The sequence below is a fragment of the Lutra lutra genome, chromosome 3, assembly GCF_902655055.1.
Source record: "Lutra lutra chromosome 3, mLutLut1.2, whole genome shotgun sequence".
NCBI lineage: Eukaryota > Metazoa > Chordata > Mammalia > Carnivora > Mustelidae > Lutra > Lutra lutra.
Genome location: NC_062280.1, coordinates 118,958,112 through 118,973,281, shown reverse-complemented (window position 1 = coordinate 118,973,281; position 15,170 = coordinate 118,958,112). Strand labels below are relative to the sequence as shown.

Here is a 15,170-nt window from a genome sequence, read left to right as displayed (position 1 = left end):
AAAGGAAAACAAGGGCAGTATTGCTAGGGACCTAATCAGTATGGACACAAGTAAGAATTTGGAACTACAGTTCAGAATAATGATTATAAAGATACCAGCTGGATTTGACAAAAGCATAGAAGATACAAGAGAATGCCTTTCTGGAGAAATGAAAGAACTAAAATCTTACGAAGTCTAAATCAAAAAGGCTATTAATGAGATGCATAAAAAATGGAGGCTCTAACTGCTAGGATAAATGAGGAAGAAGAGAGAATTAAGGATAAAGAAGACAAAACGATGGAGAATAAAGAAGATGAGAAAAAGAGAGATAAACAACTACTGGATCACCAGGGGAGAATTCGAGAGATAAATGATACCATAAAGTGAAACAATATTAGAATAATCGGGATCCCAGAAGAAGAAAAAGAGAGGGGTGCAGAAGGTATATTGGAACAAATTATAGCAGAGAATTTCCCTAATCTGGGAAAGGAAACAGGTATCCTAGTCCAGGATTCACAGAGAATCCCCCTCAAAATTCAGTAAAAATAGGCCAACACCAAGACATAGGATAGTGAAACTTCCAAATCTCAGAGACAAAGAGAAATTCTGAAAGCAGCTTGGGACAAGAGGTCCATAACCCACAAGGGTAAAAACATTAGATTGGCAGAAGACCTATCCACAGATATCTAGCAGGCCAGAAAGAATGGGCAAGATATATTTGGGATGATAAGTAAGAAAAATATGCAGCCTTATTTTTCATTCAAAATAGGCATGATAAAAAGCTTCCAGTACAAACAGAAACTAAAAGAATGTGTTATTACCAAACCAGTCCTATAAGAAATGTTTAAAAGGATCCTTTAAGCAAAGTGAGAGCCCAAAGGTAACACAGACCAGGAAGGAACAGAGACTATAAAGCAAACACATGTAGTAACAGTCAAGTTACAGGTAATACAATGGCACTAAATTCACATCTTTCAATAGTTACTTTGAATGGAAATGGGCTAAATGCCCCAATCAAAAGACACAGGGTATCAGACTGGATAAATAAGCAAGTACCATTGATAAGCTGTCTGCAAGAGACTCATATTAGACCCCAAAACACCTCCAGATTTAAAGTGAAGGGATGGAAAACCATTTGTCATGCTAATGGACATCAAAAGAAAGCTGGGATGCCAATCCTTTTATCAGGCAAATTAGATTTTAAGCCAGACTGTAATAAGAGATGAGGAAGGACACTACATCATAATTAAAGGGTCTCTCCAACAAGAAGATCCAACAATTATAAATATTTATGCCTCTAACATGGGAACAGCCAATTATATAAGCCAATTAATAACAAAATTCAAGAAATATATCGATAATAATACTAGGGGAGTTTAACACCCTACTCACTGCAATGGACAGATCATCTAAGCAGAAGATCAACAAGGAAACAAAGGCTTCGAACGACACACTGGACCAGATGGACTTCACAGGTATATTCAGAACATTCCATCCGAAAGCAACAGAATACACATTCTTCTCAAGTGCACATGAAATATTCTCCAGAATAGATCACATCCTGGGTCACAAATCAGGTCTCAACTGGTACCAAAAAACTGGGATCATTCCCTGCATATTTTTGGACCATAATGGTTTTTTTTTTTTTTTTTTTTTTTAGATTTTAGTTTTTTTTATTTTTTCAGCATAACAGTATTCATTATTTTTGCACCACACCCAGTGCTCCATGCAATCCGTGCCCTCTACAATACCCACCACCTGGTGCCCCCAACCTCCCACCCCCCACCCCTTCAAAATTCTCAGATCGTTTTTCAGAGTCCATAGTCTCTCATGGTTCACCTCCCCTTCCAATTGCCCTCAATTCCCTTCTCCTCTCCATCTCCCCTTGTCCTCCATGTTATTTGTTATGCTCCACAAATAAGTGAAACCATATGATAATTGACTCTCTCTGCTTGACTTATTTCACTCAGCATAATCTCTTCCAGTCCCTGGACCATAATGTTTTGAAACTTAAACTCAAGCACAGAAGGAAAGTTGGAAAGAACTCAAATACATGGAGGCTAAAGAGCATCCTACTAAAGAATGAATGGGTCAACCAGGAAATTAAAGAAGAATTTAAAAAATTCATGGAAACAAATGAAAATGAAAACACACTGTTCAAAATCTTTGGGATACAGCAAAGGGGGTCCTAAGAGGAAAGTATATAGCAATACAAGCCTTTATCAAGAAACAAGAGAAAGGTCTCAAACACACAACCTAACTTTACACCTACAGGAGCTGCAGAAAGAACAGCAAAGAAAGCCTAAATCCAGTAGGAGAAGAGAAATAATAAAGATCAGAGCAGAAATCAATGAAACAGAAACCAAAAAACAGTAGAACAGATCAGTGAAACTAGGAGCTGATTTTTTGAAAGACTTAATAAGATTGATAAACTCCTGGCCAGATTTTTCAAAAAGAAAAGAGAAAGGACCCAAATTAATAAAATCATGAATGAAAGAGAGATTAAAACCAAACCAAAGAAACACAAACAATTATAAGAACATATTATGAACAACTATATGCCAGCAAATTAGATAATCAAGAAGAAAGGGATGCATTTCTAGAGACATATGAACTACCAAAACCGAACCAGGAAGAAACAGAAAACCTGAACAAACCCATAACCAGTAAGGAAATTGAAGCAGTCATCAAAAATCTCCCAACAAACAAGAGCCCAGAGCCAGATTACTGCCTAGTGGAATTCTACCAAACACTTAATGAAGAATTAATACCTATTTTCTCCTAAACCTGTTCCAAAAAATAGAAATGGAAGGAAAACCTCCAAACTCATTTTATGTGGCCAGTATTACCTTGATTCCAAAACCAGAAAAAGACCCCCACCAAAAAGGAGAATTACAGACCAATATCCCTGATGAATATGGATGTAAAAATCTCACCAAAATACTAGCCAATAGGATCCAACAGTACATTGAAAGGATTATTCACCACAACCAAGCAGGATTTATTCCTGGGCTGCAAAGTTGGTTCAATATCTGCAAATCAATCAATGTGATATAATACATTAATAAAACAAAGAACAAGAATCATATGATACTCTCAATAGATGCTGAAAAAGTATTTGACAAAGTACAGAATCCTTTCTTGATCAAAACTTTTCAAAGTGTAGGGATAGAGGGTACATACCTCAATATCATAAAAGCTATCGAGGAAAACCCCACAGCAAGTACCATTGTCAATGGGGAAAAACTGAGAACTTTTCCCCTGAGGTCGGGAACACAGCTGGGATGTCCACTACCACTGCTGATATTCATAATAGTACTAGAAGTCCTAGCCTCAGCAATCAGACAACAAAAAGAAATTAAAGGCATCCAAATCAGCAAAGAAGAAGTCAAACTCTCACTCTTTGCAGATGACATGATACTCTATGTGGAAGACACAAAAGACTCCACCCCAAAACTGCTAGAACTCATACAGGAATTCAGCAAAGTGGCAGGATATAAAAATCAATGCACAGGAATCAGGTGCATTTCTATACACTAACAATGAGAGAGAAGAAAGAAAATTTAAGGAGTCAATCCCATTTACAATTGTCCCCAAAACTAAAAGACATGTAAGAATAAACCTAGCCAAGGAGGCAAAGGATCTGCACTCAGAAAACTATAGAACACTCATGAAAGAAATTGAGGAAACACAAAGAAATGGAAAAATGTTCCATGTTCATGAATGGGAAGAACAAATATTGTTAAAATGTTTATGATACCTAGAGCAATCTACATATTCAGTGCAATCCCTATCAAAATACCATCAACTTTTTTTCACAAAGCTGGAACAAATTATCCTAAAATTTGTACGGAACCAGAAAAGACCTCAAATAGCCAGAGGAATGTGGAAAAAGAAAACCAAAGCTGGTGGTATCACAATGCCAGACTTCAAGCTCTATTACAAAGCTGTAGTCATCAAGAAAATATGGTACTGGCATAAAAACAGACACATAGATCAACGGAACAGAATAGAGAGCCCAGAAACAGACCCTCAACTCTATCTTTGACAAAGCAGGAAACTAATCTTCGACAAAGCAGGAAAGAATGTCCAATGGAAAAGACCGTCTCTTCAACAAATTGTGTCGGGAAAATTGGACAGCCACATGCAAAAGAATGAAACTGGACCATTTCCTTACACCACACACAAAAATAGACTCAAAATGGAAAAAGACCTAAATGTGAGATAGGAATCCATCAAATTCCTAGAGGAGAACACAGGTAGAACCTCTCTGACCTGGGCTGCAGCAATTTCTTGCTAGACACGTCTCCAAAGGTCAAAGAAACAAAAAACAAACATGAACTATTGGGACTTCATCTGGATAAAAAGCTTTTGCACAGCAAAGGAAACAGTCAACAAAACTAAAAGGCAACCTGTGGAATGGGAGAAGATATCTGCAAATGACATATCAGATAGAGGGCTGGTATCCATAATCTATAAAGAACTTATCAAACTCAACACCCAAAAAACAAAAACCCAGCCAAGAAATGGGCAGAAGACACGAACAGACATTTCTTCAAAAAAGACATTCAAATTACTAACAGACACATGAAAAATGCTCAACATCACCTGGATCAGGAAAATACAAATTAAAACCACAATGAGATCCCACCTCACACCAGTAAGAATGGCTAAAATTAACAAGACAGGGAACAACAAATATTGGGGAGGATATGGAGAAAGGGGAGCCCTAAACCTCTTACACTGTTGGTGGGAATGCTGGTGCAACCATTCTGGAAAACAGTATGGAGGTTCCTCAAAAAGTTGAAAACAGAGCTACCCTATGATCTATCAATTGCACTACTGGTATTTACCCCAAAGATACAAATGTAGTGATCCAAAGGGGCACCTGCACCGCAATGTTCATAGCAGCAATGTCCACAACAGCTAAACTATGAAAAGAGCCCAGGTGTCCATTGACAGATGAATGGATAAAGAACGTGTGGCATATATATACATATACATATATATATATGAATAATAGTCATCAAAAAAATGAGATCATGCCATTTACAGTGACATGGATAGAACTAGAATGTATCATGCTAAGTGAAATAAGCCAATCAGAGAAAAACAATTATCATATGATCTCACTGGTATGAGGAATTTAAGAAACAAAACAGGGAATCATAGCGGAAGAGAGGAAAAAATAAAACAATATGAAGTCAGAGAGGGAGACAAACCATAAAGGACTTTAAATCATAGGAAACAAACTGAGGGCTGCTTGAGGGGAGGAGGTGAGGGCATGGGGTAACATGAGGGTGATGGACATTAAGGAGGGCTTGTGATTAATGAGAACTGGGTGTTATATAAGACTGATGAATCAGTGAACTCTACCTCTGAAACCAGTAATATATTATATGTTAATTAACTAAATTTAAATTTAAAAAATTAATTAAAAAAACCCAAAAACTGCCTAACACAAATCCCACACAGATATCAATCAAATTATTAACCATTTCTTTATCATTCAAATGATTCGAAGTCACATTTAATGCTAAAATTCAACTTGGCCAAAAACAAAACAGACCAGAATTTTTCAATTATTTTTGAATCAGGTATGTACAAAACATTGGGATATGAACTTAAAGACAGCTTTTACATTTTTAGTATACAATGTAAATTGATTACACATTGAAACCAGCACAACTTACTTCTATTAGGACTCTTTCAGAAATGAAACCGTGTCTTAGGACCAAGTCAATCATTTTTTAATTGATAATGAAATAATACTTACTTGCTGAGTATGAATAAAAAAATACATAATGAAAAGTACCTTAAGGAAGTATTTTTAAAAATTTTTGCATAAAGGAATAATATACTTATCATAAAAAAGACCAAGTAAAATGGAATATCATTCAAGTAAATGGAAATAATACATGAATGTTCATTAATATTTGCTCATATAATATTTGTAATATGTTTATCAAATTTTAATTTTAGGGATAAAATCAAATCCCAATACAAGGCATTTTAGTAAACATGAAATCAGTATAGTTACTTACTGTATAAGAGAAGCTCTTTCAAAGTATTGAATGGCTTTTTCACAAAACTGGGTGTCAATGTAATAGGCTCCAAGCCACTCAATGACTTCAATGTTAGAGGGGAAATACCTGTATGACTGGAAAAAATATGGAATGTGAGAATACAACATCAGTGACAACGTATAATTTACACCTCAACATTTTACCTACTAAATGGATTAACTTATCCAATGTGAAGTTTCTTAGTAAAAAAGTATGAGCTGTCATAAGTACTTTCTAAGTTTTGAAACTACAAGATTTAGAAAACTTAACATTTGTTTGATATATTTTTAAATTACCTATCAATAGCTTTTTGATGTACTGATAGATGATCTGAGTCAAATTAAATAAGTAATAGAATTAAAAAAGAGATGAAAATAATGCTTCAAGGGAACAATTTTTACCTTTAATTTTCTTATTACATTAATAAAGAACTAACTTTATATTCCACAAGTGCTTTATTTCATAAATCACTCTTCATTTAAAACTAGCAAGTACTTCTAAATTTTAAAGATGAAAAGGACTGCTGACTGTTTTATAACAATTTGTAAAAAGCTAAGAAGTAGAAGGAAAGTAAGATTATACCTACCTCATAGTAATATTGAAATGCTTGGGATTTATCCCCTTCACTATCATATAATTCTCCTAGTTTAGACAAAGCTCTAGAGTCGGTTGGAACAACGCTGATCAGCTGCATTAACCATTCAATAGCTTGATTGGGATCTTCCATTAATTCATATCTTAGAAAATTTTAGTTAAGGATAATACAATTTTTCTAAATTCATTGATCAAAAGGAAACCTAAAAACAACATTACAATAAACATATTTCTTAGCCTATAGTAATGTGCTATTTCATACTGGTTACTCTGAATTTCTTCAAGGATGGGGATGAAAAATGGAGCACTGTACACTCATATTCATATATACCTTTTTTTTTTCCTTTTGCTTCATTACTATCGACTAAAATCATCACCCAAATCTCTAGCAGAATTAACAGTTTACTCTTTTATCCAAAGCACTATCCAAAATTTGTTCTTAATAAAAATGCCTGCAAGTTGTGTTCAAATTATTCTACCTCTCTTAGTATGTCCAACATATCAAGGGAAAAGTTTCCCTGAGTTTTCCCTAATTAGATTATAAACCCCAAATAGGAATTTCCTTTTTTTTTTGAGTTTTTGTGCCTAGTAAATCCTCTGCATACACTGAAATAATTTATTCCCACCAATACTTATTGACTATTTATTTTATATTAACTGTCTTAGTGAAATGAAAATATTCCAAGAGTCAAGATGGCGGAGAAGTAGCAGGCTGAGACTACTTCGGGTAGCGGGAGATCAGCTAAATAGCTTATCTAAAGATTGCAAACACCTACAAATCCAACGGGAGATTGAAGAGAAGAAGAACAGCAATTCCAGAAACAGAAAATCAACCACTTTCTGCAAGGTAGGACTGGCGGAGAAGTGAATCCAAAGCGACGGGAAGATAGACCGCGGGGGGAGGGGCCGGCTCCCGGCGAGCGGCGGAGCAACGGAGCAAAATCAGGACTTTTAAAAGTCTGTTCCGCGGAGGGACATCGCTCCAGAGGCTTAACTGGGGTGAAGCCCAGGCGGGGTAAGCGCGGCCTCAGGTCCCGCAGGGTCGCAGAAGGATCGGGGGTGTCTCAGTGTCGCAGAGCTTACCGGTATTAGAACGGGGAAGCCGGCTGCAGAGACAGAGCCGAGGAGTGACTCTCAGCTCCGGGTTGCCGTGAACCGGTCGCAGGCTCGGTCAGCTCGGAGCGCAGCCGTAGGCCAGGGTGACGGTAGTCATTTGGCACTGTTCTCTGAGGGCGCACTGAGGAGTGGGGCCCCGGGCTCTCGGCTCCTCCGGGCCGGAGACCAGGAGGCCGCCATCTTTATTCCCGTCCTCCGGACTCTACGGAAAGCGCTCAGGGAACAAAAGCTCCCCAAAGCGAACCCGAGCGGATGACTCAGCGCGACCCCGGGTAAGGGCGGTGCAACTCCGCCTGGGGCAAAGACGCTTGAGAATCACTACAACGGGCCCCTCCCCCAGAAGATCTACGGGAAACCCAGCCAGGACCAAGTTCACCTACCAAGGAGAACGGCGGAATTCCAGAGGAGAAGAAAGCAAAGCACGGAACTCATGGCTTTCTCCCCATGATTTTTTAGCCTTGCAGTTAATTTAATTTTTTTTTCTTTTTCAATTTTTTTTTTCTTTTTCTCTTCTTCTGCTAAATTTTTTTTAACTTTTACCGTTTTCTTTTTTTAACGTTTTTTAAATAGTTTATCTAATATATATATATTTTTTCCTCTTTTTATATTTTTTCTTTATCGGCTTTCTTTTTTTTAATAGTTTTTTTTTTTCTTTCTTTCTGAACCCCTTTTTATCCCCTTTCTCCCCCCTCACAATTCAGGATCTCTTCTGATTTGGCTAAAGCATATTTTCCTGGGGTTGTTGCGACCCTTTAGTATTTTACTTGCTCCTTCATAAACTCTTATCTGGACAAAATGACAAGGCGGAAAAATTCACAACAAAAAAAAGAACAAGAGGCAATACCAAAGGCTAGGGACCTAATCAATACAGACATTGGTAATATGTCAGATATAGAGTTCAGAATGATGATTCTCAAGGTTCTAGCCGGGCTTGAAAAAGGCATGGAAGATATTAAAGCAACCCTCTCGGGAGATATAAAAGCCCTCTCTGGAGAAATAAAAGAACTAAAATCTAACCAAGTTGAAATCAAAAAAGCTATTAATGAGGTGCAATCAAAAATGGAGGCTCTCACTGCTAGGATAAATGAGGCAGAAGAAAGAATTAGCGATATAGAAGACCAAATGACAGAGAATAAAGAAGCTGAGCAAAGAGGGACAAACAGCTACTGGACCACGAGGGGAGAATTCGAGAGATAAGTGACACCATAAGACGAAACAACATTAGAATAATTGGGATTCCAGAAGAAGAGGAAACAGAGAGGGGAGCAGAAGGTATATTGGAGAGAATTATTGGAGAGAATTTCCCCAATATGGCAAAGGGAACAAGCATCAAAATCCAGGAGGTTCAGAGAACCCCCCTCAAAATCAGTAAGAATAGGTCTACACCCCGTCACCTAATAGTAAAATTGACAAGTCTTAGTGACAAAGAAAAGATCCTGAAAGCAGCCCGGGAAAAGAAGTCTGTAACGTACAATGGTAAAAATATTAGATTGGCAGCAGACTTATCCACAGAGACCTGGCAGGCCAGAAAGAGCTGGCATGATATATTCAGAGTACTAAATGAGAAAAACATGCAGCCAAGAATACTATATCCAGCTAGGCTATCATTGAAAATAGACGGAGAGATTAAAAGCTTTCAGGACAAACAAAAACTGAAAGAATTTGCAAATACCAAACCAGCTCTACAGGAAATATTGAAAGGGGTCCTCTAAGCAAAGAGAGACCCTCAAAGTAGTAGATCAGAAAGAAACAGAGACAATATACAATAACAGTCACCTTACAGGCAATACAATGGCACTAAATTCATATCTCTCAATACTTACCCTGAATGTTAATGGGCTAAATGCCCCAATCAAAAGACACAGGGTATCAGAATGGATAAAAAAACAAAAACCATCTATATGTTGCCTACAAGAAACTCATCTTACACCCGAAGACACCTCCAGGTTTAAAGTGAGGGGGTGGAAAAGAATTTACCATGCTAATGGACATCAGAAGAAAGCAGGAGTGGCAATCCTTATATCAGATCAATTAGATTTTAAGCCAAAGATTATAATAAGAGATGAGGAAGGACACTATATCATACTCAAAGGAACTGTCCAACAAGAAGATCTAACAATTTTAAATATCTATGCCCCTAACGTGGGAGCAGCCAACTATATAAACCAATTAATAACAAAATCAAAGAAACACATCGACAAGAATACAATAATAGTAGGGGATTTTAACACTCCCCTCACTGAAATGGACAGATCATCCAAGCAAAAGATCAACAAGGAAATCAAGGCCTTAAATGACACACTGGACCAGATGGACATCACAGATATATTCAGAACATTTCATCCCAAAGCAACAGAATACACATTCTTCTCTAGTGCACATGGAACATTCTCCAGAATAGATCACATTCTTGGTCCTAAATCAAGTCTCAACCGGTATCAAAAGATTGGGATCATTCCCTGCATATTTTCAGACCACAATGCTCTAAAGCTAGAACTCAATAACAAGAGGAAATTTGGAAAGAACCCAAATACATGGAGACTAAACAGCATCCTTCTAAAGAATGAATGGGTCAACCAGGAAATCAAAGAAGAATTGAAAAAATTTATGGAAACAAATGATAATGAAAACACAACGGTTCAGAATCTGTGGGACACAACAAAGGCAGTCCTGAGAGGAAAATATATAGCGGTACAAGCCTTTCTCAAGAAACAAGAAAGGTCTCAGGTACACAACCTAACCCTACACCTAAAGGAGCTGGAGAAAGAACAAGAAAGAAACCCTAAACCCAGCAGGAGAAGAGAAATCATAAAGATCAGAGCAGAAATCAATGAAATAGAAACCAAAAAAACAATAGAACAAATCAACGAAACTAGGAGCTGGTTCTTTGAAAGAATTAATAAGATTGATAAACCCCTGGCCAGACTTATCAAAAGAAAAGAGAAAGGACCCAAATAAATAAAATCATGAATGAAAGAGGAGAGATCACAACGAACACCAAAGAAATACAGACAATTATAAGAACATACTATGAGCAACTCTACGCCAACAAATTTGACAATCTGGAAGAAATGGATGCATTCCTAGAGACATATAAACTACCACAACTGAACCAGGAAGAAATAGAAAGCCTGAACAGACCCATAACCAGTAAGGAGATTGAAACAGTCATCAAAAATCTCCAAACAAACAAAAGCCCAGGGCCAGATGGCTTCCCGGGGGAATTCTACCAAACATTTAAAGAAGAACTAATTCCTATTCTCCTGAAACTGTTCCAAAAAATAGCAATAGAAGGAAAACTTCCAAACTCATTTTATGAGGCCAGCATCACCTTGATCCCAAAACCAGACAAGGATCCCAACAAAAAAGAGAACTACAGACCAATATCCTTGATGAACACAGATGCAAAAATTCTCGCCAAAATACTAGCCAATAGGATTCAACAGTACGTTAAAAGGATTATTCACCACGACCAAGTGGGATTTATTCCAGGGCTGCAAGGCTGGTTCAACATCCGCAAATCAATCAATGTGATACAACACATTAATAAAAGAAAGAACAAGAACCATATGATACTCTCCATAGATGCTGAAAAAGCATTTGACAAAGTACAGCATCCCTTCCTGATCAAAACTCTTCAAAGTGTAGGGATAGACGGCACATACCTCAATATTATCAAAGCCATCTATGAAAAACCCACCGCAAATATCATTCTCAATGGAGAAAAACTGAAAGCTTTTCCGCTAAGGTCAGGAACACGGCAGGGATGTCCGTTATCACCACTGCTATTCAACATAGTACTAGAAGTCCTAGCCTCAGCAATCAGACAACAAAAGGAAATTAAAGGCATCCAAATCGGCAAAGAAGAAGTCAAACTATCACTCTTCGCAGATGATATGATACTCTATGTGGAAAACCCAAAAGACTCCACTCCAAAACTGCTAGAACTTGTCCAGGAATTCAGTAAAGTGTCAGGATATAAAATCAATGCACAGAAATCAGTTGCATTTCTCTACACCAACAACAAGACAGAAGAAAGAGAAATTAAGGAGTCCATCCCATTTACAATTGCACCCAAAACTATAAGATACCTAGGAATAAACCTAACCAAAGAGACTAAGAATCTATACTCAGAAAACTATAAAGTACTCATGAAAGAAATTGAGGAAGACACAAAGAAATGGAAAAATGTTCCATGCTCCTGGATTGGAAGAATAAATATTGTGAAAATGTCTATGCTACCTAAAGCAATCTACACATTTAATGCAATTCCTATCAAAGTACCATCCATTTTTTTCAAAGAAATGGAACAAATAATCCTAAAATTTATATGGAACCAGAAAAGACCTCGAATAGCCAAAGGAATATTGAAAAAGAAAGCCAAAGTTGGTGGCATCACAATTCCGGACTTCAAGCTCTATTACAAAGCTGTCATCATCAAGACAGCATGGTACTGGCACAAAAACAGACACATAGATCAATGGAACAGAATAGAGAGCCCAGAAATGGACCCTCAACTCTATGGTCAACTCATCTTCGACAAAGCAGGAAAGAATGTCCAATGGAACAAAGACAGCCTCTTCAATAAATGGTGTTGGGAAAATTGGACAGCCACATGCAGAAAAATGAAATTGGATCATTTCCTTACACCACACACGAAAATAGACTCAAAATGGATGAAGGATCTCAATGTGAGAAAGGAATCCATCAAAATCCTTGAGGAGAACACAGGCAGCAACCTTTTCGACGTCAGCCGCAGCAACATCTTCCTAGGAACATCACCAAAGGCAAGGGAAGCAAGGGCAAAAATGAACTTTTGGGACTTCATCAAGATCAAAAGCTTTTGCACAGCAAAGGAAACAGTTAAAAAAACCAAAAGACAACTGACAGAATGGGAGAAGATATTTGCAAATGACATATCAGATAAAGGGCTAGTGTCCAAAATCTATAAAGAACTTAGCAAACTCAACACCCAAAGAACAAAGAATCCAATCAAGAAATGGGCAGAGGACATGAACAGACATTTCTGCAAAGAAGACATCCAGATGGCCAACAGACACATGAAAAAGTGCTCCATATCACTCGGCATCAGGGAAATACAAATCAAAACCACCATGAGATATCACCTCACACCAGTCAGAATGGCTAAAATTAACAAGTCAGGAAATGACAGATGCTGGCGAGGATGCGGAGAAAGGGGAACCCTCCTACACTGTTGGTGGGAATGCAAGCTGGTGCAACCACTCTGGAAAACAGCATGGAGGTTCCTCAAAATGTTGAAAATAGAACTACCCTATGACCCTGCAATTGCACTGCTGGGTATTTACCCTAAAGATACAAACGTAGTGATCCGAAGGGGCACGTGCACCCGAATGTTTATAGCAGCAATGTCTACAATAGCCAAACTATGGAAAGAACCTAGATGTCCATCAACAGACGAATGGATAAAGAAGATGTGGTATATATACACAATGGAATACTATGCAGCCATCAAAAGAAATGAAATCTTGCCATTTGCGACGACGTGGATGGAACTAGAGGGTATCATGCTTAGCGAAATAAGTCAATCGGAGAAAGACAACTATCATATGATCTCCCTGATATGAGGGAGAGGAGATGCAACATGGGGGGTTGAGGGGGTAGGAGAAGAGTAAATGAAACAAGATGGGATTGGGAGGGAGACAAACCATAAGTGACTCTTAATCTCACAAAACAAACTGAGGGTTGATGGGGGGAGGGGGTTGGGAGAGGGGGTGGGGTTATGGATATCGGGGAGGGTATGTGCTATGGTGAGTGTTGTGAAGTGTGTAAACCTGGCAATTCGCAGACCTGTACCCCTGGGGATAAAAATATATGTTTATAACGCTGTAAAAAAAAAAAAAAAAGAAAGAAAATATTCCAACCTAAAATTTTACTTAAAAAGAAGAATCTTCTGGTTTTTTTTTTTTAAGATTTTATTTATTTGAGAGGGATAGAGAGAGAGAGAGAGCATGAGCAGGGGAAGAGGCAGAGGGAGAGGAAGAAGCAGACTTCCCATTGGGCTGGAAACCTAACATGGTGCTCAATCCCAGGACCCTGAGATCATGACCTAAGCCAAAGGCAGACGCTTAACCAATTCAGCTACCAGGCACCCCAAACATCTTGTTTTTAGTGATATCATAAGAGAAACATAAAACCAATAAAATGTATTCAAACAGCCTTAAACATATCAATTTCTTAACTGAATCCAAACTGATCCTTAACTGGGCAGTATAAGATCACAATAGTGGCAGTTTCAGAGAGATCATATGGACAAAACAAAAAAGCTAAAAGGAATAAACATGAAACCAACTGCTCTAAAAATAATTTTTTCATTAAAAAATGTTTTATGTAACAAAAGTAGAGGAGACAGTATTTAAAATTATTAATGGTACACCTTATAACATACTTTTTCCTAATATATTTCCATAATATTTGTATCAAGATAATGCTATCTTAAACACCTACATAAGATTTTAAACTTGGGGTACCTGGGTAGCTCAGTCAGGCAACCACCTCTTGATTTTGGCTCAGGTCATGATCTCAGGGTCACGGGATCAAGCCCCATGTCGAGCTCCCCACTCAACAGGGAGTATGCTTCTCTCTCTCTTCCTCTGCCCAAACTCCTCTCTGAAGATAAATAGAATCTTTTTTTTTTTTTTAAAAGAGAGATTTTAACCTTTCCTGGAACACCCAGATTGCATGGTCAATTAAGTAATCGACTCTTGGTTTCAGCTCAGGTCACGATCTCTGGGTGGTGACACTGAGTCTTATGATGCATTCTGTGCTGAGCGTGGAGTCTGCTTGAGTTTTTCTCTCCCTCTCCCTATGCTCTTCCCCCCATTCATGCATGTACTCTCTCTCTCAAATAAATAAAATCTTAAAAAAAATATTTTAACCCTTTCCAAATATTGTTGTGAAGGCTTATTATTTTTAAAATAGAGAAATTAAAATGTTTTTCAAGTACCGTCAAAGGCATTAAAAATATTAACAAATTTCTGCTTTTTCAACCAAAGGCAAGGGGAAAAAAAAAAAAAACAACCCAAACTAAAGAAGGCCAGGAATTGTAGGAGAAATTGACATGGGAGGAATGTTTTCTATTTACATTCCCCAGAGTTCTAAACATAATACTGGCACATACAGCACACAGTCAATAAGTGACTATTGAATGAAGGGAATGAATGACTGAATTCATATAAACTACTGGCTAATTTTGTAGGGTAAAAGCCTTTGAAGAGTTATACTCATTGAATGTATACATCAGCTAAAATAATTAAGACAACCAAATTCAATCGAAATTCAATCAATAGTACTAATAAGTAACTAACAATATTTTCCTTTTAAATAGTAAGTTACTTCTTCAAAAATACCCTATAAGACTCAGAGTTAATGCATTCT

At 37.5% G+C, this 15,170-nt stretch overlaps 1 protein-coding gene across 5 annotated transcripts in view; it reads right to left on the bottom strand.

Annotated features, from left to right (window-relative positions):
- The window catches only part of IFT88 (intraflagellar transport 88), a 162,155-nt gene that overhangs the window by 56,651 nt on the left and 90,334 nt on the right, over nucleotides 1–15,170 (bottom strand). For all 5 annotated transcript variants that reach the window (XM_047722866.1, XM_047722862.1, XM_047722864.1 and 2 more), the window contains 2 exons: nucleotides 6,631–6,781; nucleotides 6,024–6,139 (listed from right to left, as the gene is read on the bottom strand). In XM_047722866.1, coding sequence (XP_047578822.1) covers nucleotides 6,024–6,139; nucleotides 6,631–6,781 — 267 coding nt within the window. The remainder of the gene's footprint in view (nucleotides 1–6,023; nucleotides 6,140–6,630; nucleotides 6,782–15,170) is intronic.